Source organism: Phoxinus phoxinus (genome assembly GCF_949152265.1).
Source record: "Phoxinus phoxinus genome assembly, chromosome: 25".
In the NCBI taxonomy this organism is placed as follows: Eukaryota; Metazoa; Chordata; class Actinopteri; order Cypriniformes; family Leuciscidae; genus Phoxinus; species Phoxinus phoxinus.
In genome coordinates this window covers 23737931-23765719 of record NC_136900.1, presented here as the reverse complement: position 1 = coordinate 23765719, position 27789 = coordinate 23737931, and the positions used below count along the sequence as shown (strand labels likewise).

At 38.4% G+C, this 27789-nt stretch overlaps 1 protein-coding gene across 1 annotated transcript in view; it reads right to left on the bottom strand.

Moving 5' to 3' along the window:
- Positions 1–27789, bottom strand: part of abtb2b (ankyrin repeat and BTB (POZ) domain containing 2b) — a 64395-nt gene that overhangs the window by 15176 nt on the left and 21430 nt on the right. The window contains exons 2-3 of the mRNA XM_079604638.1: positions 14919–15068; positions 10074–10284 (exon numbers count right to left, since the gene is read on the bottom strand). Coding sequence (XP_079460764.1) covers positions 10074–10284; positions 14919–15068 — 361 coding nt within the window. The remainder of the gene's footprint in view (positions 1–10073; positions 10285–14918; positions 15069–27789) is intronic.

Below are 27789 nucleotides of genomic sequence, written 5' to 3'. Positions count from 1 at the left end.
AATATATATCGCAGAAACAAAAATATTGCAATGCTATTTTTTTCCGAAATCGTGCAGCCCGAGTTATAAGCTACTAAAATGGTCTTTTGTTTGCTCTTAATAATAGACAGACATTAATTGATTTCAGATTGGTTTTTAAAATGTGTTTTATTTTTCCAAAAATATAAAATAGTAAAAATTCCCCTTAATTGAAAAGAAATAATCCAGATTTGTCCTCAAAAGTGAACTAAATCCGTCAAAACCTCATGTTGAGACAATAAAAAAAAAGAGTAATATATTGTTTTATATATAGATATAGTATGTCTAGTGTGTGTGTGTGTGTGTGTGTGTGTGTAACAAGTCAGTTGTGTAAAACAAGTTGGACCACAGCGCACTAAATCTGCTTGTGTTTCTAAAGAAGGGCTTGTGAACGAGAGCGCATCTTTCAGCGCGACGGCCGTGTCTGTCAGCAGCCTGTCTTATCAAAGCATTCACGCTGAGAATGAATGCAGCTGCTGAAGTCCTCTTGTTTTCAGCAGCTCATTGCCACTCCCTGCAGACATCAGTGTGTTGTTAGTATGTGTGTGAGGTGAGCTTCTTAATAAAAACTTCACACGAGGACAGACACGGGCTGTTGACTGGCCTCGGATCAAGACTATATATCACAATCATTCTTAAGTGTCAACCTTTGAAAATGAAGACTGGCCGGATTTAAAAAGACTGTCTTGTTCCTTCCAAAAATAAAGAAATTAATAAGTAAAAATATAGTATAATATTCTAATAATCAATTTATTATTAATCATTACCGTCATTATCATCCAATATTTAAGTGTTTTGGTTCTAAAAAGCAATAGTGTGGATGAAAAACGTGGTTCTTAAAAGTCCCCCTGTGGTGAAAATCCAGCTTTTAATATTGTTTATACGTCTGTGTTGTTTTCAATATGCTTTAAGACAAACCATGTGTAAAATCATAAGTCAACTAGCGTGACGTTGTCATACTCAGATTCTAGTCAGAATATGAGTCTGAAACTGCTCCATTGGGCGGTGTATGGGGCGTTTCAACCGAACCACGAAAGAAAATGCCTCTGCACTCAATTGGATAGACCAACAACCAATCAGAGCAGCGGAGTAAGTGTAACATCTTTCCGATCGATACATGCCTAGATCGCGGTTCTGTTCTTCTTTTAAAATGAATGTGCTGTCGATTTATTTTATAAGAGACGCGATCTACACATCTCAATTCTCCAGCGGCAGCCATCTTTGTTGTAAACGAATTCAACCCAAGCGCTCTTTGGTGACGTTGATGATTACGTTACTGTTGATCATCTGTCCATCATCGTATAAAGCCCGCACTCACTGTAAAAAAAGATTAGTTGACTCAACTAAGTCAAGTCATCTGTTGCTTTGACGGTGTTAATTTGAGTCAACTTATAGTGTCAAGTTTATGCATCAATTCGTGTTTTGAAGTGTAATAAACTTGACACTATAAGTTGACTCAAATTAACTCAGTCAAAGCAACAAGATGACTTGACTTAGTTAAGTTGAGTCAACTAATCTTTTTTTTACAGTGTGACAATTCGATTGGTCCAAACAGCTCTATACTTTTGCTCCACAACGGATCAAGTCCAGACCGAACTTCCCGACCTCAAATGTTGTGGGTTCGGCTGACATCCAGGCTATAAGTCGACAGCATTGCTGAGTATCTTCTACTTAAAACTGCAGTGAACCAAAGACAGTCTCAAAAACACAGTTTGAAATCGCTGGTGTTTCTGACGTCACACACTACCTTGTAACCAATCAGATCAACGTGTGATCATCAACCGGTGGATCTCTGAGTGAGTGAGTGAGTGGAGGCAGGGTTCATTTGCATATTCATAGAACCGTATATTCTAAATAGCGCAAGGGTGTATGTAGCGTTACATTCAAACTATATTAAGGCATGAAGAATTTTTTTTTAAAGGAAAAAAACATTTAAATATGTAATTTTGGTGATCAAAGATGAGTTTTAAGGGATCAAATTATTGACTACAGGTGGACTTTTACAGAGAACTGAAGTGAAAAACCCTAAATGTGCGCACTCACACCTAGGACCCCAAGGACAGCCCGTACTGTGTACCACCATCAGTTAGTTTAATTTAGCCTGAACCATGAAGTATCATCACCAGGCACTGATACAGGTCCAGCATCCCCTTCCCAAATCCTAATCTAATCTTTTTCTAAGTAAAGCCTGGAATCTGAGGAACCTCATGGTGTTTGGTAACGTCTCCGCAGCCGTCCATCGGATTCAGAGAAGATACCAATGTGAAAGTCTGTCCCCAGAGCGTTCGATGCACAGCAGGAACACAATGACGTCAAACAAGCCGTCCCGCCGAGAGTCTGTCAGCCCGGAAAGACATGCAAATGAGACGTACTGAGAGGAGCGTGAAGCTCATTAAACACACAAGATATGCGCAACAGAGAAACCGGTCTCCTGAGACCTGCAGACGCGCTCAACCACAACAAACAGATCAACTTTGCAGATGACAACTTGATGGGAGCCATTTTGGTTCAAAGGAAAAGACAATTAAAATTCTAAAGTCAGATTTCAAGTGAGAAACATCTAAAGACAAAGATACATTTAGAGAGGCTAAATTTAAATATTGAGGGAAGATGCAAAAAGACACCGAATCACATTTTTTTTGTCAGTTGTTTTGCAGGTAATTAAATCAGATGTTTGTTCAGTTCGCATGGCATTCTCAGTGATGCCAGCGTCCTCTACAGGGTCGAAGTTGACATGTTTAAAGCTAGCATCTTTAAAATAACATGTTTGGCGAAATTATGTGAACATTTTGAAGGGAACTCTATCGCCCCCTTGAGTACTGAGGTTTGTACCCCCACAAGACATGCGTTAAAATTGTTAACATTTTGCAATTGTTGGCCAAATATTTGTATTTATGTACTTTTGTGCACTGTTCGATTTCTGTGGACACCCTGTATGCTGCGGGTCAAATTGACCCTAATTGGATTCAATACAATTCCTCAAAAATCACACTATGAAAACCAACAAAGATTCAGGTACAAATTGTAAACTTTTAATATCAACATTTGTCAAACATTCAAAAAAAAAAAATATATATATATATATATATATATGAACATGATTTATGAAAATGTTTTTTAACCATTTTTTAAAACAATTTTGTTTTGACAAAATGTGATTATTATTAATTAACAATATACTGTTTTTTTAAAAACATTTTCGTTATTTTTTTTTTTTTTTACATTTTATCCTTAGAACATTAGAACTGAACAATTAAATGTAGCCGTATAATGAAAATAATGTTGACTTTTACTAAGTTGGCTCAACTTTTGTTTTGTAGACTCATTCCATAAATTTAAGAAGTTACTTCTGACAAGTGTGTGTTTTCTGCATATTAATTTATTGCACTTCACACACGGTGCTGGTTTTGCTCTCGCACACCTCGCATCACAAGTGCCCTGCCATACATAACATAAATGTTTTTATTTTGTGTCTGTACAGTTTCTTTTGAATAGCTGTCTATGAGGGTCGAATTTACACTATTAGTAATAGTACGAAGTTACGAACGTATGGTAATTTTGTTTGTATATGTCAAAACACATCAGCATTTGCATGCAATGTTCATGAAGATAAATGAGAAAAAGTCACAAAAAATCAAGAAAAAAAAACAAAGGTTTAGTTTTATTTCAGGTAGCTTGGAAAAAATAAATAATAGCTTATTTTTAAAATCTGTGGCTGACAAAATATTTTTCTGTATTGAAACAAGTATGGAAAAGCCATTTTTTTTAGCTTCATAAGGTAGTAAAAAGCCACAATAACAAAATATAACCAATAAATGTTATTATTTTGGGTCGGTACTGTTGCCTTAGAGCGTTAAAATATGTGGGTCAAATTGACCCGCGAACATCACGAACGTATAGTAATTTTGATTGTATATGTCAAAACACATCAGCATGTTGAAACTTTGCATGCATGTTCATGATGATAAATGAGAAAAAGTCACAAAATATCAAGAACAGGTTAACCAGTATTTCCAACAACTAGAAAATCGAAACGGGTCAAATTGACCCGCAACATAACACAAGGGTTAAGTACATAATATTTATAGCTTTTTATATTTGCATTGGTTGCTGTAGTGATAATTGGAGAAGAAAACTGGAGAAAAAAAATCATGCTTTATTGTGAGCTACAAACAACAGATTTGGGCAGGACATGCCAAAAATCAGATTTTATCCTCCTGTCTGAACAAAAAACGCAGTGTATTGCAAGCAACGAGCTGTGTAACGTCTACAGCCAGAAACACAGATGAGGTTAAGTAACATTAGTCTGACTTGTGGTTGTAAAGCTCAACCTTAATCCAAGGAAAGATCTTCATGGGAAAGTGAGGGAAGAGGCGAAAAGAAACACTTAATAACCACATACTTTCCCTAAAATAGTTTAGAAGAGCATTTTAGTAGCCTACTGTATTGATCAAGGGAATTATCCAAGTGCCAAAGCTCTTAAAACCACTGTCAAGACGAATAGATATCAGCCAGCGAAGTGTGTTTACTTTAGTCGCTCAAAAGATGGTGTTGGGGGAGTTGATATCTGTGAGAGCATACAAGGGTGTGTGTGTGTGTGTGTGTGTGTGTGCGTGTGTGTGTGTGTGTGTGTGTGGTGTGTGTGTGTGTGTGTGTGTGTGTGTGTGTGTGTGTGTGTGTGTGTGTGTGCGCGTGTGTGCGTGTGTGTGTGTGTGTGTGTGTGTGTGTGTGTGTGTGTGTGTGTGTGTGTGTGTGTGTGTGTGTGTGTGTGTAAAAAGATATCAGTCAGTACTCAGTACACTAAATAAGTCTGTGACAGGAGAAGTTGAAGGGGATTTTTCCATATACTTCATATAAATCTGAATGTGTATTGGATAGGAAGCAACCACCAAGAGCATTGCTTTATATCATTTTTTTAATTGAAAAAAAAAGCATAATTATTAAAAAAAGTTAAATTTAAAATCCACTTCTCTTAAAAAAAATTTCTCCCATTTTTTTCCATGGGGCACCAGGTTTTTTAAAAATAAAAATGTTCTATTTTATTTATTTATTTTTTCAAGTTGCATTTTAAAATCCACTTTTCTCTCTCTCTCTCTCTTTTTTCAAAATTCTGAGAGGAGCCATTAGTCTGAATGGGCTTGGTGCTTCTGGCTGCTACCAACAGCATTACAACCATTAAGTACAACACTAAAATCTAAATACCGAAATAGAATTATTGAGTCCTCAAAGCTTTTCGACCAACAAACAAAAGATGATTACAACTCTGTTAGCAAGCTAGGTTACATCTACCGGCCACACGTTCAGGGACAAACACACACGAACGTGAACTTACTGGTGCTCCTCTAACCTGCTCTTGAATGGAAAACAAAACCAGCATGAAATTGAAGCTCTTCAACATTTTTACAACTCTGCTTTGTTCTGACATTACATGTCAGAGCGCTATGCTAGTGAAAAGCAAAAGTCGTTGTGCCTCCCTTCATCTCTCGTTCAGTTTGGCCCCTGGGTCACGCTTTCAACAATGACCCGTGCTTCTGAATCAAGGGCTCAAGTTCAACCAGTGGCCTTCGACGCGAAACCCGAGCTCAGTTCCAGCCTGCATCAAAGCTGGGCTAATCAGGGCTTGTGGAAACCGTATAGCGCTTTGGGCTAATTTAGCGGACTAGCACACACACGGACATTTACACATGTGTTAAGGCCGCTAACGTGACTAGATTACAGCAGAGATAACAGTGATTAAGAGTTCACTGCTGAGACCACACGGCTGTTTCCTTCGCTTTAAACGCTAGAGTATTTCTCTGAGTCATATACAAACACTAGCGTCTGGCGGGCAACTCCGCGGCCACTGCATATTAAACGCTGTGGTTTTCAAGCCAGGAATTTCTAGCGGTTTTGGCAGCGGATGATGATTAATCCCAGCATCACTTTAAATGGGAGCGTTATTTCCTATATTTGTTTGAATTCAAAAATCATGTGTAAATAGTATACAGTACTGTAGCCCACCATTGAGATCTTGATAAAGAGTCTTTTATACATCGCTTGATTCTGAATGAGGCCTCGCTTGAAGAAATAACATGTTATTGTTTAATTAGTGCTCTACCGGTCATTCAAAATGGCTGCCTTTTCTGTTTTTCTTTAATTATTGCTTATCGTTTTCCTCACTGCTGGGGGGAGATATATATTATTGGTAGATATTACCAATCACACCTTGCACCAAGAGGACAGATTTGCAGTGATTTTCTAATGCAGTATCAAGGGTAACACTTTACAATGAGGTTCGTTAGTTAACATGAACTAATAATGAACTGCACGTATAAAGCATTTATTAATCTTTGTTCATGTTAATTTCAACATTTACTAATACTTTATTAAAATCTTGTTAACATTAGTTAATGCACTGTGAAGTAACATGAACTAACAATGAACATCTTTATTTTTATTAACTAACGTTAAAGAAAGATTAACAAATACAGTAACAAATGTATTGCTCATGGTTAGTTAATACATTAACTAATGAACCTTATTGTAAAGTGTTACCGTATTAAGATATGTTTGATGGGTACCAGCATGATTTTTTGTTTTGTTTTGTTTGTCTGGCTCACTTCTTTCAGTATAGGTGAAATAATAAATATATATTATTATTATATAAATAATCAAACTACAGTTACATTTTATTGATTACATGATTACATAATATTCACAAAATGCCAAAAAAAATTATTTTACTTTTTTTTAAATTAATTATTAGCTTTTCATCAACTTACGAACCCCCAGCAGTTTGGGAAATCGTGTTTAGTGTTTGTCTCTGGGATCCGGACACCTTCTGGAGACTCCCGGTAGACTGCAGTTCTGGAACTGGTGGCACTGGTGACTAAAGGGTTCCTGATGGTTTCACACCTAACTCTCCACCTCAATTGCAAGTGTTTTTTTGTGTTGCAGTAAAAGGTGTCTTTTCTTCTTGGCCTGTTTTTGTATGACCCTGCTGAACCAATGAGCGTTTTACCGTCCATCGGTCATGTCTTAATTTTGCCATTTCTAATATTGGATTAATATTGCATCGAGATAAATCTTTTTTTTTTCTTCTTCTTTTTTTTTGGCACTGTAAAAGAAAACCTGCTTAGTAATTATCCACACCTGAAAATAAAGTTTTTTTCACTTCCAGCCTTCCTTAACAATTACATATCACTTATAAATGATTAAATACAAAATTACTAGTAGTGTGGTTTGGAATTGCGGATACACTTTATTTTAAGGTGTCATTGTTACAGTGTAATTATACATTTAAGTGCTGAGTAATATTAATTAACAACATGGCCTAACCCTAGTAAGTACGTGTGTCCACCAAAGTGTTTTTCTGAACTGCTGAAAACGCCTATCTGTGTGCGCTTGAGAGCGTTTTGGCAGCGCAATTTTTTTTCAGTTGAGACGCTTCGTTGCTATGATACAGGCTATCCGTTGGTCGTTGTGGTATTAGTCCCGCCCATCCTCCACTGTGATTGGACGGCTGTGTAAAAAGTGACAGTGATGAGCGCTGCAGTTTAACCCAAAGTTGACATTTCTTCAACTCTCGGCGACCTGTAAAAAACGGCAAACGCTCAGCGCTTCAGCGTGAAAAAGACGCGCAGCGCCTCGTTACGCTCATGGCATTTTAAAAACGCGGCGCTCCCATTGAAAACAATTGAAAAAACACGCCAGCCGCGTGAAAAAACGCTTTAGTGGACACACAGCCTTAGGGTAGGATTAGGATTTGGTTGAGAGTTATTATGTAATTATGCATAATTTACTGTTATTACTATGGTAAGTACAAGGACACTGTAAAATAAAGTGTTACCGGAATTCACCTTTGGCTAAGCCCCGCCCCCCTTAGTTACTGTCGCTACGTTACTGTGGGCTCTGGTTTGGTATCAACATGGCTTATGCTGTGACGGCTCTTCCTGCTGGAATTTGATCAAACTTTTATAAAGCAGCAAATAAAGTGCCTCTCTCTTTAGAAACTTCATCTTAGTACTCATTGGTGATGGTACTTCTATACTCCAATTAGCTGGTGTGTATGGACATGTCTCGTCTTCTCTGTCCTGATTTGGGGTCAGCGTACCTTCCACCCCTCTCATCTTACAATGACTCCTTAATGTGCGACCACTTACAACCCAGCACTCCCATTCACCTTTCTGACCCTTTCCTCCCTCTCTCCACCCACTCCATAAGAGCCTGTCATAAATCAACACTTCCCATTACAAACCTCTAGCTCACATATCCAGACCTCACTGGATCAGCAACGCCCCCTTTCGGTTTACAGGCCCCTGCTAGGACCACACAGTACGCCTGTGTGCCATTGTGGTTTCATTTCAAGCAACGCTTTTAAAGACTTTTCAATAGAAGGCGCAGAGAGGAGACCTTAAATACTGATTGAGCCCTTTACCGTAATGACTGCCAGGAGTGAAGCACCACCTGTATCCCATTTCGCCTTTCTACCAAACACACAGAAATCTTTTCTGGCACAAGCATTAAGGAAGATTCATGATTGGAGTCCTGGAGTTGGCAGCGAGGCATTGTTGTTTTCCGCTTAAGTTTGTTAGTTGAAGGTCTTACACAAGTGATCCAGCTGGAGCCAATACCAAGATTGGCCCTTTACTTAAAAAACATACAACCTGATAATTGCAAACATACGTATACACAAAAATCGCAACACATGAACAACTGTGCTTGGCGTTAAATAACAAACATCAAAGAAACAAACATCTCAGCCCATCAACGACGTCCTGGATTTACTTTGTTTTTGGATGCGGCATAAAGCTTCCAGAAATTGTTGTACCTGTGTCACCCATTTTTTAATTAAATAAGTAATTTTTGAGCTGATTTTGGTAACGTTTCAAAATCAATTACATGTCAAAGATGAAACATCAAGAATACAAAAAGAATATTAGCTTAGCTTTCTTTTTTTGCTATATAAACAGTAGCAATGCTATCAGTAGCGTAAAAGTCACTCAGATGTTTTCGATACGTGTTGTGTAGTTGTATAGTAGACATATGTTGTGTAGCTACATCGCTAATATTTATCGCACTGAATGACTTAACCCTCTGGGGACCGCAAGCGCGCCGGCGCGTTTTGCTCGTTTTTTTTTTTACATAGCAGCAAAATAGATTTAAAATACTCCGTCATTTTTGGTCATACAAAAATAAGCTGTTAAATGTCTACTTTTTTATGTGTCCACTTACAATCGAAATAAAACATTGTGCTTTTGTAAAATAAAGAAAATGAACAGGGTGTGCTTTCTGCCTCTCTGTCTCCGTGAACTTTTTTTCTAGTGCACGTCTGTAAACTTAAACAAAACTCAGCGAATACGATTCACTCAGGCATGAGCAATATATCTTTATAATCATTTAAGTGTGTAGTTTTAAATGATCTAATTCAAAACTAAAACAAATATTCTCTGTTTATGTAATCTATATAAAAAGAGCGAGTTCTCATTTCAGCTCATTATAGCTCGTTGTCTTTTAATGTGACTTCCATGGCTTCCGTGTAGCTAGTTTTTGTTAGTAGCTTGTAGCTATAGTTAACTATACTTTTTCAAAATGCTAGCTACTGTCGTTTGGCTGCCTCAAATTGTTAGAAGCTTTTAACTTGGCAAGTCGCTTCCTCAACATTTTTTTTGTTATATCCTACAAACAGGCGTCCTTCCAAGAGCACCTCAGCGAAGAGCTAATATTTACAGTACACATGTAACCGAACCCTGCATAACATAAACCTTCTTATTTACCTTTAGCAAGCAGGTAATATCCTGAGGACATCCTTGTGGAAAGACAGACAGCTAATGACCCAGTCTTAAAAGCTCTCTTGAAGAACACAATATAACGAGCGTTTAGGAAACAGCAGCTGAGGAGCTCCTCACATTTCTACTCTATCATTAAAGGCTTTAAAGTACCTTCAGGCTGTTGGATTTCACAGAGCTTACTTACATATCAATGGGTCATTAGGGGTTTGGGGTGTTAATTAGCTTAGCACCCATTGTGTGAATTGGAGACTGGATTAATGGGAGGGGAATAATAATGAGGCTCACCTTTCTTTGCTCAGGGCCATCCTGGGCGGATCCAGGTTGGGGTTCTCCATGGACTCCATCTGAGGGCATCGGAGGAAGTAGTAGAGCGTGTGGAGGGCGTCCGGGGACCAGGACACTTGCTGCTGCGGGCGGGCGTGACGTGCCGGACTGAGCCCGTGCCGGACAGAGCTGAGGCGCTGCATATGGTGCATGGCCCGTGACACCAGGTCACCTGATGATAACGACAAACAATGGACCAATCAGACACTTCAGAGCAGGCTAATAAAGGTTCATGCAATTTACATTACATTACAATGACTTGAATACACCTCGCCTATGATTAATATATATATATATATATATATATATATTTTTCCCCCGTAAGCATAAGGTCAAATATTTAATTGTGAGGTCCTTATTTTTTTTATTTTTTTTTGCACACAAAAAGTTTTCTTGTCACTTCATAACATTAATGTTGAACCACCATAGTGACATGGACTATTTTAATGATGTCTACTACCTTCTGGGGTTTGTGGTACATAATGAAGAAAAATCCTTAGTAATAGAATGAAATATATATATATATATAATATATATATATATATATATATATATATATATATATATATATATATAAACAAACTATAGTCTGGCATGATATTGTATTGTTTTTTAGCAGTTTTAGTATTATTGTTTGAGCAATGATCAATTTTGTTAACTCATTACACAATTCCAAGTCATGTGGTCCAACCAGCATGAATCTTTTATTTATTTATTTATAATAAAACACAAATAAATAAAAATAATATTTAAAAAAAATATTCATTCATTTTTTCATTTTTCAAAACCACAAAAACCAACATGAACATAAAAAAAGTACTGTAAAAATATTTTCCTTTCCTTTTTCTCCTTTGTCATTGACCCAGATATCAAATTATCAACAAAGCTCAAGCAGAAGCTAACAAGTCCTTGAACACTTATTGAAACCAAAAGCCACAAGTTGGCCTTCATAGATATATGGAGTGTGAATGTGAGAGAGATAGACGTCGCTCTGTGGATGAAACGCCCACCGGCTGTTTTTTCCCTTTATGGGTCTCACAGTTCCACTAAATAAGACTATCTGTTGTACAATCTACTATTGTACCATGAGTCCGATAAAAATGTAATTCTCAACATGTGGTAGGAAACAGTCCTATTATTACTACATATGGACACACAGATAACATGCAATGCATGTCTACCATAAATTGAGGATCTGTAGTGGGCTGGTCAATCCATTTGTGGGAACATGTAGACTTCATTTGTGGTAATCACCCCTTGGGTTCATTTTCAAACCACAGAGTGGTGTGTGAGTAGGTAGTGTCCTCTGTTATTATCTGAAAGATGGCAGACTTGTAGCAATAGGGGCCCTATTGTGTTCTGCCAGGCCCTACAGAGGGTCTTAAGAGAATTTATGAAATAATCAGGACGTTTGGGGCTTTGCTACTAATGCCTGCCCTGAAGGCTGAGATCAGTGCGATTGGACTGGGGATTTAAATACAACATCCTCAAAGCTTGTGGTAATACTTGTTGCAATGTAAAGGCCCTGATATACTCACAGGAAACATAATTTTGCCGTTCGCTTAGCGGTAATACGTTTGAAAAACATAAGCAGTGGTAAAGGCTATAGTTAGCGTACATCCTGACACAGACTGACCGCAGACTTTCCTCTCAATAATGCAACAAGCACACAACAAAAGTGACAGCGGTGGGAAAACAGCAGTTCAGAAAGCATTTGATCATGTGATGTGGATATGTTTGCATGAGCTCTGCACTCCAGTCACGCCACGTTTATTTATAAAGCACTTTATACAATAGATTTACAGCATTAAACATAAAAAACAGTGTCACTTTCAAGTAGAATTTCAACTTCAATTTCTACTCTGAAGCAGCTCTCCAGTGTGTTCATGTTTCTACTCGCATCTTATCTCAACGAAACGAACAGGAGAAGATTTCCGTGTCAAAGAGGGCGGAGCCTCAGAGCCACACCAACCTATTACATCATCACCACGGACCAATGGTAGTTCGAAGGTGTTTACCAGCTGAGGAAACCTTTTCCGTGAGGTTTGCTTTGGCAAGTTGTTTCAAGCTTTGGAAACAAACTCTAAATAAACTTCGTTTTGGCCTGATTTTGTTTAAGGGCGACATATTATGCCCCTTTTCACAAGATGTAATAGACAAATTCTGGGGACACCATAGATTTGTGAAATTTCAGCTCAAAATACCCCTCAGATAATTTATTATAACTTGTCAAATTTACCCCTTTTTGGGTGTGTGTCCCTTTAAATGCAAATAAACTGCTGCTCCGGCTTACACTTAGACTTACATGTACCTTCATGTTTAACTTTTACACAAGTTGACACAGTTCCCTGAGGTCTTTATGAGACAGCTGTGACATTTTTTGGGTCAAATAGTAATATTATAATAAGATTCCCTTCCTACGTCAGAAGGAGAGCGAAATCTGATCGGCTTGTTTTGTGACATGCTAGCAGAGAAAGGCTCACCAAAGCAAAGCAAAGTTACTGGTAGGGCTGAATCCAAAATAAAAGTTTGTGTTTCTATAATATATGTGTGTGTATTGTGTATAATTATTTTGTATATATAAATACACACACATGCATGTATATATTTGAGAAATATTTGCATTTATATACAGCATATATATTTTTATATGATTTATATTATATATAAATAGAACTATTTTATATATAAATAACACATTTTTCTTAAATATATACATGCATGTGTGTGTATTTATATATACAACATAATTATACACAATACACACACATATATTATGTAAACACAAACTTTTATTTTGGATTGGATTAATCACGATTAATCGTTTACAGCCCTAGTTACTGGGTTGTCAGTTTTCACGTTTTCCGGGTTGCTAGATGCACACGATTATAGCACTTAGACACGGAAAAATGTCCGACTTTCCCCTTTAAGAGGTTAAAATGACGTCACATCAGTTCGTTCCTGGATTTTGCTTGAAGTATATCAGGGTGTTAAGATTCTTCCCTTTCAACCACCCCACCAAATTCCAACTAAAAGGGCTTCAAACAACAGCAAATTTTTCACAAACCCAGATTTGTTTTATGGGCCCAAATCCCCCATTTTCGGTTGTGTATATGCCCCATGTGTGTCAAGGGTTCCTGAAGACGTACAGATGCCCCACTGTCCGCCACATCTCCCGGGTACAACTGGATCAAACCTACACGAGAGCTGGTGGGCAGGTGCCAACCTCACAGGCGCCGCACAAAGAGAGCTCTCACTGAACGCATAGAGTTTGTGTGCGATTGCTAATGCCCAACCGAACGCTGGGTCTGCATGAACGTGGCCTTGTGCTGTGGGAGACAAGCAGCGAAGTGTTCGGGCTTTTGCGGGAGGAAATCCATCGGAAAGACGCCACCTCTGGGCCTGTGGCATGATGGGTAAACACAGGTAAAACGGCTCAGAGAAAGACAGCCCATGCCAACAAAGACCTCCTTCAACTGCAGGGGAAATATCCCATTTTCAAATGTAAACTTGTGTGAGGAGGGAACCGAAACACTGCACAATGTACAGTCAGACTCCGCTGAATACGGTACTGTAATCTTTGTACTTTTATACATTTCCACTTGTATAAAATCCAGAGCAAACAATAAACCCCCCAGACCAGATGTTGCTTTTATCAAGGGAACCGTGTTGAGACAGACATGCTTGGTTTCAGTGCGGATGAGTCAGGCTTCATGAAGTCAGAGGAGAGACTGGTAAAGCGTTGAATCCTTATAGGAGGATCTATTAACGCCATAACATCCTACAGGAATTAGGATAACAGATACACAAGGCGTTCAGGTGACTTCCAGCCTCTTTTTGTTTGTTTTTTCTTTATTTCCGTCACAGAAGATTCTGTTTAGAAAGTAAACATGTCTGCTCTTTGGGAACAACATGGTGGTGTTTATCCAGAGCATAAAATAATAGGCTAATCGGGCCAGAAAGATAAACAGTGTCCGCTTTATCTCCTTTTCCATGTGTTTGCAGGGATAACACCAAGCAACTGTTACTCAATATGATACTTGCTACAATCTCGACTCTGTTGCAAGCACTATGACAGGTAGACAATAACCACACTTTTTTTTTCATTTTATATACTTTTATAATTTAATATAATTAAATTTGTATAATAATGATATATATATATATATATATATGTAATTTTATTATTTTACTGACATGCACATGTATAATCTGTTTATATGTTTAGATACATATGTAAATTAATACTTTTATAATTTAATATAATTAATTTTTTATAATAAAAATTATATATATATATATATATATATATATATATATATATATATATATATATAATGTAATTGTATTATTTTACATACATGCACATGTATAATCTGTTTATATGTTTAGATGCATATGTAAAATAATATGCATATAAATACATAAGTATATAAAAATGCAAAATTAAAAATCTTTTTTAAATTATGAATTTAAAGTTGTTTTTTTCAGTTTATTTGTTTAGTTTATTTTACTTTATACACTATTATTTTGCACTATTAACACTGAATCCAATACAAATATAGTTTTGTAGTATAAAGCAATATTTGCATTTGATATTACGGATGTGACATTTGCAATAAGCTCCACACTGCAAGATTCCAGCGTGCATAACCTTCTCCTAAGCTATAGCTTAACTGTGACCTTTCTGAGTTGTAAATGATTCAGTATGTTTCATAGTGAACACGAGAGAGAGAAACGGATAAAAGCAAGCGTATCAGACGTGGCAGACAGACAGACAGACAGGAAGGAAGTCAAGACACTCACTCAGTTCTGAGATGCTGCCCACACATGTAGCCAGTAAAGCCTGCTCGAGTGTCCTCAGCTCCAGCTCCGCGTACGCATCCTCTCTGCTCTCCAACCCCGTCTGACATCCCTCTGTGTACGGACTGAAATGAGCCGGAAGCGACAGAACGCCTAGAACACAAAGAAAGGAAACTAGTCAAGACAAATAACACATAAATGACACATTAAATGCGGTGCTTGGCGTAATCTGGTGCTTAATTTATGAAATGTTGCGTAGAAACCGTCCTACATTTGATCTGTCTACGCACAAAATAACGTGCAAATGCCTCTCTCCAGATGTGAAATCTTTAAAATCGCAAATGTTGTTGAAATTGTGGGCAGCTGAATGTCTTCAGATCTCTACACATAGCCTAATTAATGTCATTAACATATAAATAAGCAGCAGTTAATTCTACTTGAGAATGGCGAGTGGCAAGAATTGCTTAATTTCCAAATACCTGCAGTACTCTAACTCTGCCACAAGGAAAAACATTATTATAATTATGAACGTTAGCGTGGATTTTTGCATACGCACACAGTTCAAATCTGTCCGTACGCGCGTTTTATAAATGAGGTCGCTGGAGTTTCGTGTGACGGCTAAAACAAATATTATTTAATAAAATAAATTGTCATTTGTGGGCATAAATTTAAGCCCCCCCTGTAGTGAAAATCAAGGTTTTAATATTGTTTATATGTCTATGTGGTGTTTTTAATAGGCTTTGAGACAAACCATGCGTAAATTCATAAGTCAATTGCTGAGTATTATCTCCTAAAAACTGCACTGAACCAAAGATTGAGTGAGTGGAGGCGGGGATCATTTGCATATTCATAGAACCACGTATAGCCTACTAAATGAGGTGTAGGTGTAGAGTTAAAAAAAAATTCCAGGAAAACACACTTAAATATATTTTGGTGATCAAAGATGAGTTTTAAGGGATATGTTGATATACTACAGGGAGACTTTAAAAATGGATCTTGCCGTGTTTTTTCAGATTTTCAGACACAAAATCAAGTTTTTATTTGCAGAATTTACCACTTTCAAAACTGCAGTCACAAGAGAGATCAGAAAAACAAAGGTGACATTATTATCATCCAAAACCCAACCTTGAAAACTAAAAATTAAAATTCCAAACACACTTTCCACACAGGTTTACAAGCTTCAGGGAGGAACACACAAACAAATGCAAGAATTGGCAACCTCAGCCGATTCTATTCTGGGATTGTGAAACGCTTTAACTAAATCCAAACAGCATTACTAATAAACGTCACTGCATTTGACCAGAAATCACGAGAATGACAGCCAATGCTGACTAGAACTGTGTCTTTTTGTCTCCAAGGTGTTGTCTAAGATAACAAAGGTTGCACAAGGCCAGGACAGTCACTTCCTCTGTAAACATCTTCTCTTACGTCCACAGTGCTGTTTTCTTGAACAACCTGGTGGTTCAGTGTTGATGAGTTAGGGACTTTCCCAGTATAATCTGACTGGAATGAGTCAACTCAAGGTTCTCAGAGCAATGCTGCATGTTCTCAACTTTAAACTGATCACCTGCCCCGTTAAACTATTGCATAAGACCAGGAAGGCTTTATTAAAGCAATGACTTGTGGCAGAAAAATAACTGATACGGTTACATAACAAGAAATGATTCAACCACTTTTTTATTTCCAGACTTGTTGGGATGTTTTGGACTTAGTGAGTCAGAGTTTGGTTTATGAGACAGTCAAAGCTTCATTCTACAGTTTCCGTCTTTTAATTTGTGTTTTGCTGAGCCATCATTGGTTGATTTAGTTGAGTTGTCTCCAGTAGTGACATCCTGTCCATATGAAAGGATCAGGAACAGAGAGATCAAGGAAGGGGAAACTTGTGCAGTTACGTTTCTCACTGGTTCTTTGTAGTTCTGGACAAAGCTTTGCTTTGGCCTTCAGGGGTGAGAGACCTGCCAAGGAAAAGGAAACAAGCAAGGAACCCTACCAGAGAAGCAAAAACAAAGCAATATTGTAAGTCCTGTTACTGATTTATGCATGGAGCTTCACAGGGAAGACGGATCTCATCCCATCTGTGAACTTTAAATGGATAGTCTTGGTTCGGTACAAGTTAAGCTCAATTGACAAGATTTGTGGCATAACACACAAACAATAATTTCCACTTGTCCCTTCTTTCCTTTACAGAGAGGCTCTTACAATGGAAGTGAATGGGGCAGATTATGTATCATTAAAATGCTGCCTGTGTTCGAACTCACACACTGCACGGGATTATAAAGGGTCCATCGTATCTTGGTGGAAGTAGTACAGTAGGTCATCTGGGTCATTTTTGCCCAATGTTTTTTCAACACAATGTATTTGGACATTGGGTATACTGTTTTTCGCACACTATACAGTCTCTCCAGAAAAAAGCGGAGTTTTTTTGTGATTGTTGCGGGCAAAAATTATGATTATAAAAGATTATCACTAAAAGATTATGCGGCACATTTTCTTAAAAAATGCGATGGAATATGTGGGATATTTATGCAATTTTATGCGATGAAATTGCGGGAACTTGCAAAAATTGCGGTTTGATGAAAAAGAGAAAAACATTTTTTTCCTCCAACACCCTATTCACTAGGCTACTACTTTAATGTAAAGAGTCATTTCTTATTACTTCCAATGATAAGCAAGCTTACTACATCACATAAAGTGCTGGGAATATTTAAGTTCTCATCTTGTTTTATTTCAGACCTTAATAAACACATGGCTCAAACTTACAAAACATTGATGAGTCGAACAAGTTCTGTAGCTTTACAAAATTAATATGCTACAACTTCTGTAAAAATGACAAAGTGGTTGTCCAGCGTCGACTTCCGCCTGTGGTCAAAATAAAATAGTACAAAATAATTTGCCCCCACTGTCATGTGACACACTGGGAAACTGCTTTGCGCGGTCTTTTGCGCTTATGTTTGTTGGCAAATGAGAATGATTTGCAAGCTTCATCATGGTTTCATCAGCATCGCGGGGTTTGCAGCTTTTCAATGATGTCGCGCAATTACGTCACTTCACAACGTTCCCATGGCAACAGGGGAAATGGCTGCGCTTGTGTGAAGTAAACGCAACATTTTTCAACTTTCTGGTAAGATATATGTGATTTTTTGCAACGAAAATGCGGGTATTATAAAATCATGCAAGCCCGCATATTTTGCGCGCGGAAATCTGATCCGGAAAGCGGAAAACTTTGGCTGATTATGCATTGAATCATGCGATCGCATAATCGCGTTTTTCTGGAGGGACTGACTATATAGTAAGGAAGTTGGCGTTTTCGGACACAGCGACTGTTTTAGTAGTATAGCCAAAAGACAAACAATATGCTTGTAAATAAAAACAGATGGTGGGTGGATTTTTATCATTATAGGTTGTGTACCGGCACATTTAGTTTCAAAGACCATGTAAAAGTGAATTTTGCCTAATAGGTCCCCTTGTATGTTGTAAATGTAAGTGCTTTGAGGTTGTTAAATCCTCCAAAAAGCGCCCGTTTACTTCCATTGTAGGTGCCTTTTTTAACAGATTTGAAATAATTTATGGTGGTAATCAATACACCATAAATGCAGTTAATTGAGCAGAACTTGTAAGGGATTTAAAGGATCCATCCAGAATGCTGATAAGTACCTATCCATACTACCAATAGGACCAGATTCGAGATATGCCAATGGTTTCTGGTTCTCCCAATGATTCAAGACATTTACAGATGAGGGATGGCTCCAGGTTTCATGAATACAGCCTATTCATAATACCACCGTGTGGCAACAGTAAAGTACTATGGGAATGACTCCTCAGACTACTCACAAACACTGGGATCATAAATTCCAGTAGACAAAGCTAAGTGTTTGTTTACAGTAAACACCCTCATAATGGTATCTGTGATTTACGTTTATTACAGTATATTTACAACTTCAGGGTGGCTGAGTACCAACAACACTCCTGAATGTGACATGAAATCAGATACACATAGAGGGAAATAACCTTTTTTACATGCATGAGATCCTAAATATATGCTTCCGGCAACACCACCTTAGCTAAAATAACTGCTAAAGGCTTCTGGGTGGTTCCAGTGTGGTTAGGTGGTTTCTATGGCGTTATCTCTAGTTGTAAGGGTCTTTCTATTGGTGGTTGATTGGGTGTTCTGTTGGTTGCTAAGTGTTTGCTAAAGTTTAATTGCTAAAGTGGCTACAAGGCAGTTTTATATTAAAATATACTTACATTTTGAGAGAAACACGTAGCATACAGTTGAAAACAAAGCTTTTCAAAGCATGCTCTATTTGATAGCATGCGCAAAAACAGGCGTTCGAGATGCGCACTAGAAAGTTTTATCTGTCCACGTGGACGGTGCGCGTACAACAGCGCATACGCAAGCTGAATGTTGAGACAGAAGAGTCCACTAGGTGGCAATACGCTGTATCGTGCAGTAGTCGAAGAAGAGTGCGGAAAGAGCGATACAAAACAACAAGAACAGTAAACAAAGCAGATTATCATTCTCCATCGGTTTTTGTTTTGGTTCATGCTTTGCATGCAATGGCGGATCCGCTACTCTTCTTCTTCTATCCTCAGAGCGAATGTCCTGTAAATGACCCGACTCTTGTACTGTATTGTGACTCTTGACTAATTGTACTGCGCATGTGTCATACATAGAAGTATACTTTGTTGCATTTTCTTCTTGGTTCGGTTTGCTTTCTTTTCAAAGCGTACCAAAATGTGTTCACGCAAGTCACATGCCAGTACAACTGTCCTCTTATTGGTCAGTTTCCTCTGCGTCATCCATTAAGATGATTGACAAGTTTGCTCCATGAGCTTATTGTGGCTTTATTTGTAACTGTCGAGACATACGCAAACACTATACGAATGTAGTCGTCATTCCCACTGTTAAAATTATATACTACATTCGTATTAATACTACAGCAAATTCAAACACACTCTCTCTGGATCTCCCAGCACTGTCTAGAGGTTAACAGTGTCAAGACACACACAAACACTATACTAATGTTATAATGCAGATAGAACAGGAATCAACGCTTCATCGGGACAGCAATCTCGCACGGAGAAGCGCAGTTACACAACGGTTTAAGAAGAGGAGATGGTCTTTTGGTTTTCAACTGTGATAACTAATGCGGTCTCTCACAGAATAAGACACTACTGCTATTTATATAGTACATTTCCCGTTATGATTTGGTTCGTTGGATCAGATTACTTTCACACCTTAAGCGAACCGGCGCAGAGTTCGTTTGCAATCGGGGCAATCTCGGAGCGATTATTTTGGGGTGGATCTGAGCGCAATTACCATGTTCATATATGCCTAAACGAACCGAACCAAGGGAGAAAACGCACCAGTTTCCGAAAGAAACACTCAGGTGTGAAAAACACACACACTAAGAATAAGAGAGAGGAGAATAAGAGGTTTGCTACAGCAAGCACAACTAAATACAGATGACAAGATCCAGAGATTTCAAGAGGGCCTGATTTCCTCTCCTGTGGTACATGACTGTAAATATAAAACATATGGCTAGGTATAAAAATATATTGCTTGGTTAGTTCTCCATGACTGTCCAATTAATTGTGGGCCGAAAAGTCAGAGAGAACGCACATGTAAGTAAATGATTACCGGACTTCCCATTTCAGGATTGATTTGTGATTTCCAATTTTTAAATGACGATTGTTACATCACGGGTCAGATAGCATGCTTTATATGACGATGCACTCATTTAGATGAGTTGCAGACACATGCACAGATGCGTGCACATATCTGTCCACAAACATAATGGATGCAGCATGAGAAACCGCTGTTTACGAGAAGCTTTAGGTTTCATCAAATGGTTTTCTAAACCCCTCCATGAAAATCCAACCCACAACAAATTTGTCCAGCTGCAGTGGGTAAAGCGCCGGTGTGTGAGTCTATAGGGCAGGACAAAGCCTGGAGTATTTGCTGATGCTGGCCATTCCTTACAATGGAATCGGCTTTACAATAAGCACACATGCCTGCAACTACACTCTCTCTGCGGTCACCGTTTACTCACAAGGGTCATAAAGGGCGTCACTTGACAAGCTGTGATCTATTTCCATTTAAAGGTTTCATTAGAAGGTGCTGGTGTCTAATTAGACAGATTTTCTTCACAGTTTATTGTTAAGAATATTCTTTCTATTTTAATTTGGCAAGAGGAGAACTGCCCCCCCCCCCCCCCCCCTCCCCTAAAACTTTTTTTAGTTTTAGAGCCAGGCACAACATATTTCACGTTAATATACACAAAAGCAGGATTTTTGGAACAATTTTTTGGTGTTACAGAAAATGTTCAGTGGCACTGTGATCATATGAAATTAAAAATATTCCACCGTATATTTTTTTTTGGAAAGGAAACCAAAAGATACAGTAAACCATTGAGCATTCATCAAACTGTGCAGACTCATTCTTATATGTAAGAGTTATCCAAGTTTAAAGTAAAAAAGGAAATCGCACCATACAGTTTAGGTGTCACACTAATGTTTATTCAGTATCTTGTGCTATGAATGATTGACATTAGGTAAGCATACAATCTACTCTATTTCCATGTATTCTTGGCACTTCGCACATCATTTTCGCTCTCGCACCATGAGAGCACGGCTAGCCGAGCTTCTGTAAGTTTAGAAACTGGCAGTACAAGCGAGAAATCTCCCATGAGTACACGCCTCGTCTGAACACACGCCTGCCTTTCCCACAGCCCATCCCAACACACTCACACACAAAGAATCTGCTTCCCTCGTTCGCCTTAGATCATCACTTCTGGGAGAAAAGTGTGACCAGAGAAAAAGTAAGAAAGACAGAGATGCTATTTCAGTTTTACTTAGGTGAAAATCAATTTTAGACCAGGAACTAGACCAACAGACCTCTTTATTTGGGTGTGTTTACTGAAATTCTTGTTCAAGTCTTTTTCTGAAAGAAGGCCATTACATTCTCTCAGTAACAGCGGCGGTGTCAGTTTAGAGTGCATTCCTGATGGATAATTGGTCTGGAATTAAAGTTGTGTTTGGTCTAACGCGTGTCGGTGGATGTGTGTGTGTATCCGAGTGTGTTAAATGCCGAGGTCTCTCTCCTTTATGGGCCCCGAGGCCTGATTCTCTGATGTCTAAGTGGCCTTTCACATTCAGCGGAGGCCACCTGCTCCAAAAACAAGCTCTTCTTTCATAACAGCCTTGGTCAGCACTTCAGTCATTTCCGGCTGAAATAAAATGGCCTTTGAGATGATAGTCATTCAAGATTAAAACACAATCTATAAAAAAGCCACAAATGTTTTAATATGTGCAACCTGTTTTTGGCCCGTGCTGCCCACACATACAGAAACAATGGAAGTCCAGATGTTGACCGTAAATTTTTCCACATGGCTAATGTTAACCGCACCTAAAAACAGCTGTTCACGAGGTCAGGGGTCTTTAATCCATTTAGTAATTGTATTAATATGTTAACTTGACCTGAGATCTGTCACCAAACAGTAGCTAACAGATAAGCTAACGATGAAGATGTAAAGTAGCATAGCGCAAATATAAAAAATGCAGTAAATGTCACCTATTAAGTCTGATTCTAACAACAATTACAATACGAAAATCCTAAATATGCTTAAAAACAATACGAGTGAATGATGACTTCTATAGAAGCCAATTCATTTAGTGACCACAAAAGAGCGCTGTAGCATACAACAGTAGTTAGCTGAACACAGAAGATAAGCTTGAAAGACCTTGCTAAATATGAATAAATATTGAGATAAAATACATTCACTATGTTTCCATCCACCTATTTATATGCGCATTTTGGAATATCGCATAAAAAACGCTGGGTGGAAATGCCAAAATTCACATAAATTCTTTTGAAAGAATTGAGGTGGATACTTTTAGCCGCATAACATGTGAACTTAAGAAACACATTAACTTAATAAATCCCTCGATTCTCAACAAAAAACTCATGTGGATGTGATTGGATAACTGGACTGACCAGCGGATCGGTTGCACAGCGTCTCTAATGTTGGTTTAGTTGTTCTAAACTCTGTCATCAAAATGATTTGGTTCAATTTTCCCAAACACATGAAAGATAGCATGACAGAGTGTGTTACGGTTCGTCTGCGCGCTGAGACGCAAGTCATTCGCGATGGAGGATAAAAGAGCCACAGCAGTTTTCCTGATTGCAGCAACTTCCCATGTTTATTACAGATATATCGTGCCAAATTGATGATTTTGTTCTCTTGAACACATGGGATGCAAACGCTGCTTTATTCACAAATGTTTTACGGAATATTTCAACTTTGAATGAAAACATAGCTGACGCTACATAAATGATTAATAATTTATACAAAATAAGTCAATATTGATGAATATTGAAGGCAATGTTGCCGTTTCACATGTTTGATATTCCGCTAATTCATACCATATTTAACACATTGATCTGACCTGAGATATTAATTAGATGACCGTGGCAGAAAATGTGGCTAACAAATACTAGCTTAGTTGGGGACATTAAAATTAACATTTATTTTAATATTCAACAATCTGCCTGCATTGACACTATTATACAAGAACTGAACTGAGCTGGACGATGACATCACGGTTTTCCCCAGACCGGCTAAATATATAAATGCTAAATTAATAACTTTTTTTAAACAAAAATAGGCTGTGTAATATCTCTGTAAAGCTGCTTTGAAACAATCTGTATTGTAAAAAGCGCTATATAAATAAATGTGACTTGACTATAGCTAATTGCTGAGAGATATTAAAACACAGATACTAGATAATAAACCATCCTTGTAAATTTGACAATAAAGTTGGGGTAAAAGTGACTAATTAAATTGTAATGATTATTGTGACACACAAGTAAGCATGTTACTTAATATGGATGTTTGATGATATTTAAAGTAGCGCTAACGGTCTAGCAATAGCAACTGAGAACTTTGAGGGTGGTCAGCTGTGTGACTGCGGTTGGTCATTTATACAGTAGGCAAAAATAACTAAGCATATACTTCAAGATTGAGTCTTATCTGCATCTGAGCATTCTGGGTTACATCATTAGTCCACATCGGCAGGCACTGATCACTTCACACATGCTTGCCAGGCTAATTAATCACAGTGAGGAAGACTGACTGCGCTGCGTCCCGTCACACCTCGGGAGAGCTTTTTAGATACGTTTGGAAACTTTTCAGCAGCCGTGCGACACATTTTCGCCACTAATCCAGTCATTCAAGCAGATGTGTTTCTCTAAAGATAAATAAATGATAAAAACAAAAACCCTACGAAAAAAAAAGCATGCTACATGGATTTCCGAAATGATGGAGCACACAATATGTAGTAGTTCCCAAGAGGCTTTGTGGTTTTGTTGAGATTAGGGATTCTCGTTTCATGATCCTCTGACTTTGCTTTGAAAGATCTACCATTATAAGCTGAACAAATATTAAAATTTATTACAATATGGCTTCATTCCTCATGAAAATCTTGCTTTATGAATTCATACCAACTGTGGAGCCAGTGGTTTCTTTTCATGTTTACAAGAAATTACCACAAATTACTTCATTGTTCTCATGTTACAGGTAATAGATTGTACTCCACATCTTGCTCAAATCTATTTTTTCCCCTATTTTCTGAATGAAATATGGGTGGTGCTTGCCGTTTTAAAAACCACCACAGGGAGTTTTGCAAAGGCCCTCAGATTTATATAATGTACTGGTCTTTAGATTAGCAAAGTTTAATGTTAACGGTAAACAGTCTGTTCAAACCACAAGGGCCAGCTAGTCAGATCTGAGTGAGTAAACCTCACTCCCCTGGCCTCAAGAAGCGCACTAGCGATTGCGCCTGCCTCCCATGCCGTTGACACTGGGTCGAATGTCACTTGGAAGGGTGTCAGTAGGACCAGTTATATTGGTGCCGTGACCCTGATGGGAGTGATTTTTTGGGGGGTGAGTGTTAACTGAGGCCAGCTAGTAAGAGCTATGCAAGTAAACCACACTCCCCTGGCCTCAAGTGGTGCACTAGCGACTGACGATAGAGGCTGCGATCTTTAGTGTTCTTGTTAGTGCACCCACCCTCCACGCCAGTGACACTGCTTCGAATCCCGCTCAGAGTGGTCTACAAAAGCAACATCAATAGTGACACTTGCCTCACCGATTTCACCCTATACCCATCCGATATATAGCAACACTTTAACAACTGTTTCGTAGTCGCCTTTGGAACACAACTTCCCTATTAAGAGAGACCAAACACAATGGGCCCGCTGTTCAGCCTCTGAGCGATTGAGCAATGGCAAATCTGATGGACTTGGAACTTCAGCATGGATGAATGGAAATATAGCATAGTGTCAAATGTAGATTTTTTTTTTCCCCTCTTTGCCACGCTATACTTCTTCCTTCAGATGTCTGGTTTCAAGGCCTGCCACTTCATTAAACAAGAACATCTATGAGTTAACACACTTGCTGGACACATGAGACGACTATTTCAGTAGGACTATGAATTCTTTGCTGCCCTTTAGTGTCATTTATGAAAACACAGGGTACTGTATATTTGAAGATTGCATAATGTTTAAACTACAAGTAATTGAATACACTTGTTTTGTTGTTTCAGTGTCACTGATGAACTCAAGCGTCATGCTTTGACATGGAGAGTCAACGGGCATTATTTTAAAAAAGCATTCAACAGGACAAGCACAGAAATAAATAAAAAATCTAGATATTCTGTTTTCTTGCATATAAAAACCATGCAGTTACAAGAATCATCTGGCTGCAATAATTGCTTATACTGTATGTTCTTTTAAGATTTTAAATATTGCATTAGAAATGACTCATAGGATTTGGTCGAAACATCACAGGCAGATCTTGTAATGGTTGTTCACCATTTTATAGTGGAAACCTTGTTCATATCAGGAAAGACCCAAACCTCACTTTCCTGGCACACAGTCGGTGATATTCAGACCAATCACACTGCATTTAATATACTGCCAGTATTTACATAAGTTATGTTCACCCCAGTCCGAGTACCACTCTGCTTGGTCTATTTTATTACATTTCCAGTAAAAATAGTTGAAATCTTTATTTTATAATTAATGGATAATTGGATCTCTTCTCGAGAGAAAGGTACAAAAATTATAATAAAAATAACAGACCGTACTTTCCCTAAACCATGTACTGCATATTAAAGGGGGTTTCCATTAAAATAAAGTCAAAAATCCACCAGAATCCCCCACACCCATGACAGGAGGGTGTATCTTGATTCTTTAGGCCTGAGGGAAACTCACAGATGTGAAAAATCATCCCGACACCCTAAGCCTCTGACCTCTGACCTTCACACCTAAATGAGTCAAACATTCTGTCTTACTCCAGTGTAGCCATCAGCACGGAAAGCAGCCCCCGTTGCATGCAGTGAAACAAAGCTTCTTTGTGGCAGTCCACCCAAACATGCCATTCATAAAGATATCATTGTTTCAACTCTAAACACTCACAGCTGAAATTTTGGTTCTGAAGGATTGTTATTTGAAGCTGAATATGTAATCCTTATACCTCATTCATCTGAGCAACTGTAACTCTTAAGTTCTGCAATTTTATTTATGCAAGAGTTTAAGAACTGCAGTGACATGCAAACATCATTTTACAATCAACATGTAATATAATACGATTTTTGGAAAACTTTTTCAGACAGGGGACTAGCATGAATGGTTTTCTAGCATAAGAAACAACAGCTGCTTAACCTGCGTTCTTTGTATACATGCACCCAATATTGAAGGTACAGTTGACATGCGCCAATAAAGGGTAGTTGCCGTCTGGTTACAGAACACCCAGACAAAATACAGACCATACCTGATTACTATCAATATCATTATAGGGCCTCACTGCTGACTTGGATCTATCGAGAATTAAAATGTAGTTCCATGTGCTTAAAAGAAACCTGGCAAAGAGCTGAGGGTCCCAACTTTGCGGTTGTGCTTGCGTGGACATCAATATCTGTGAGCAGACAGGAGCTTGAGAGAGAATGACAAAAAAATAGGGAGTGGACCTGCTACAGAGGCAATAGTGTGGTTTGCAAACTCACCACAAATCATTCAAACACACTCATTGCCATCTCTGGGGTTTCCACCGTTCTCCACCCTTACAACTTTCTTTGAGTTTGTGGCTTGCACAACCAGAGAAAACAAGACCCAGACCTGCTGTACACCAATGTCAAAAAGCATAAAACTCTTTGCCATCCATGGACAGACTGAACCACAACTTGGTAGATTATACAAACATACAAACCAGTCATCCGGTGCCTGGCTGAAAACATTAGAACCGTGAGAAACTGGATAAAGGGTGGATTCTTGAAAGAGACATATCGGGACATGTTTAGTCATGTGGTGAGGACTTTGAGGGACTCAATGACTATTCTACAAGACTATGTTTTCTCAAGAACAGGCCATGGATCACAAAGAACCAGAAGGACCTGCTAAACAGGAAGAAGACGGTCTTCAGATTGGAAGCAACCTAAGCAAGTCCAGACGGAGCTAAAGAGGAAGAACCACTGATAAACATTAGGAGCAAGAACAATATGAATGAACTCTAGGCTGGTGGTGCAGAAGAACCTGGACAGGGCTAGTGAGATAAATCTCAGACTCTCAATCGCTGGCCGAACCCTCCCCCTCATTGTAGTTTCCTAGGGGGTTTCTGCTCCCTTTTGTACCCTCCGCCTTCCTCCCCTGATTCTTGATCTCCCTGTGAGCTCCCATCGGCCACTCTCCCAAACTTCCATCCACCCCACTACACATCTCCAACTCAGGGTGATGCAGGTGGACACCACCACAGTCTCCAGAAACATCTGAACACAAATCAAAGCATCCATCCTTAAAGCCAAGAATGGGTCTGGA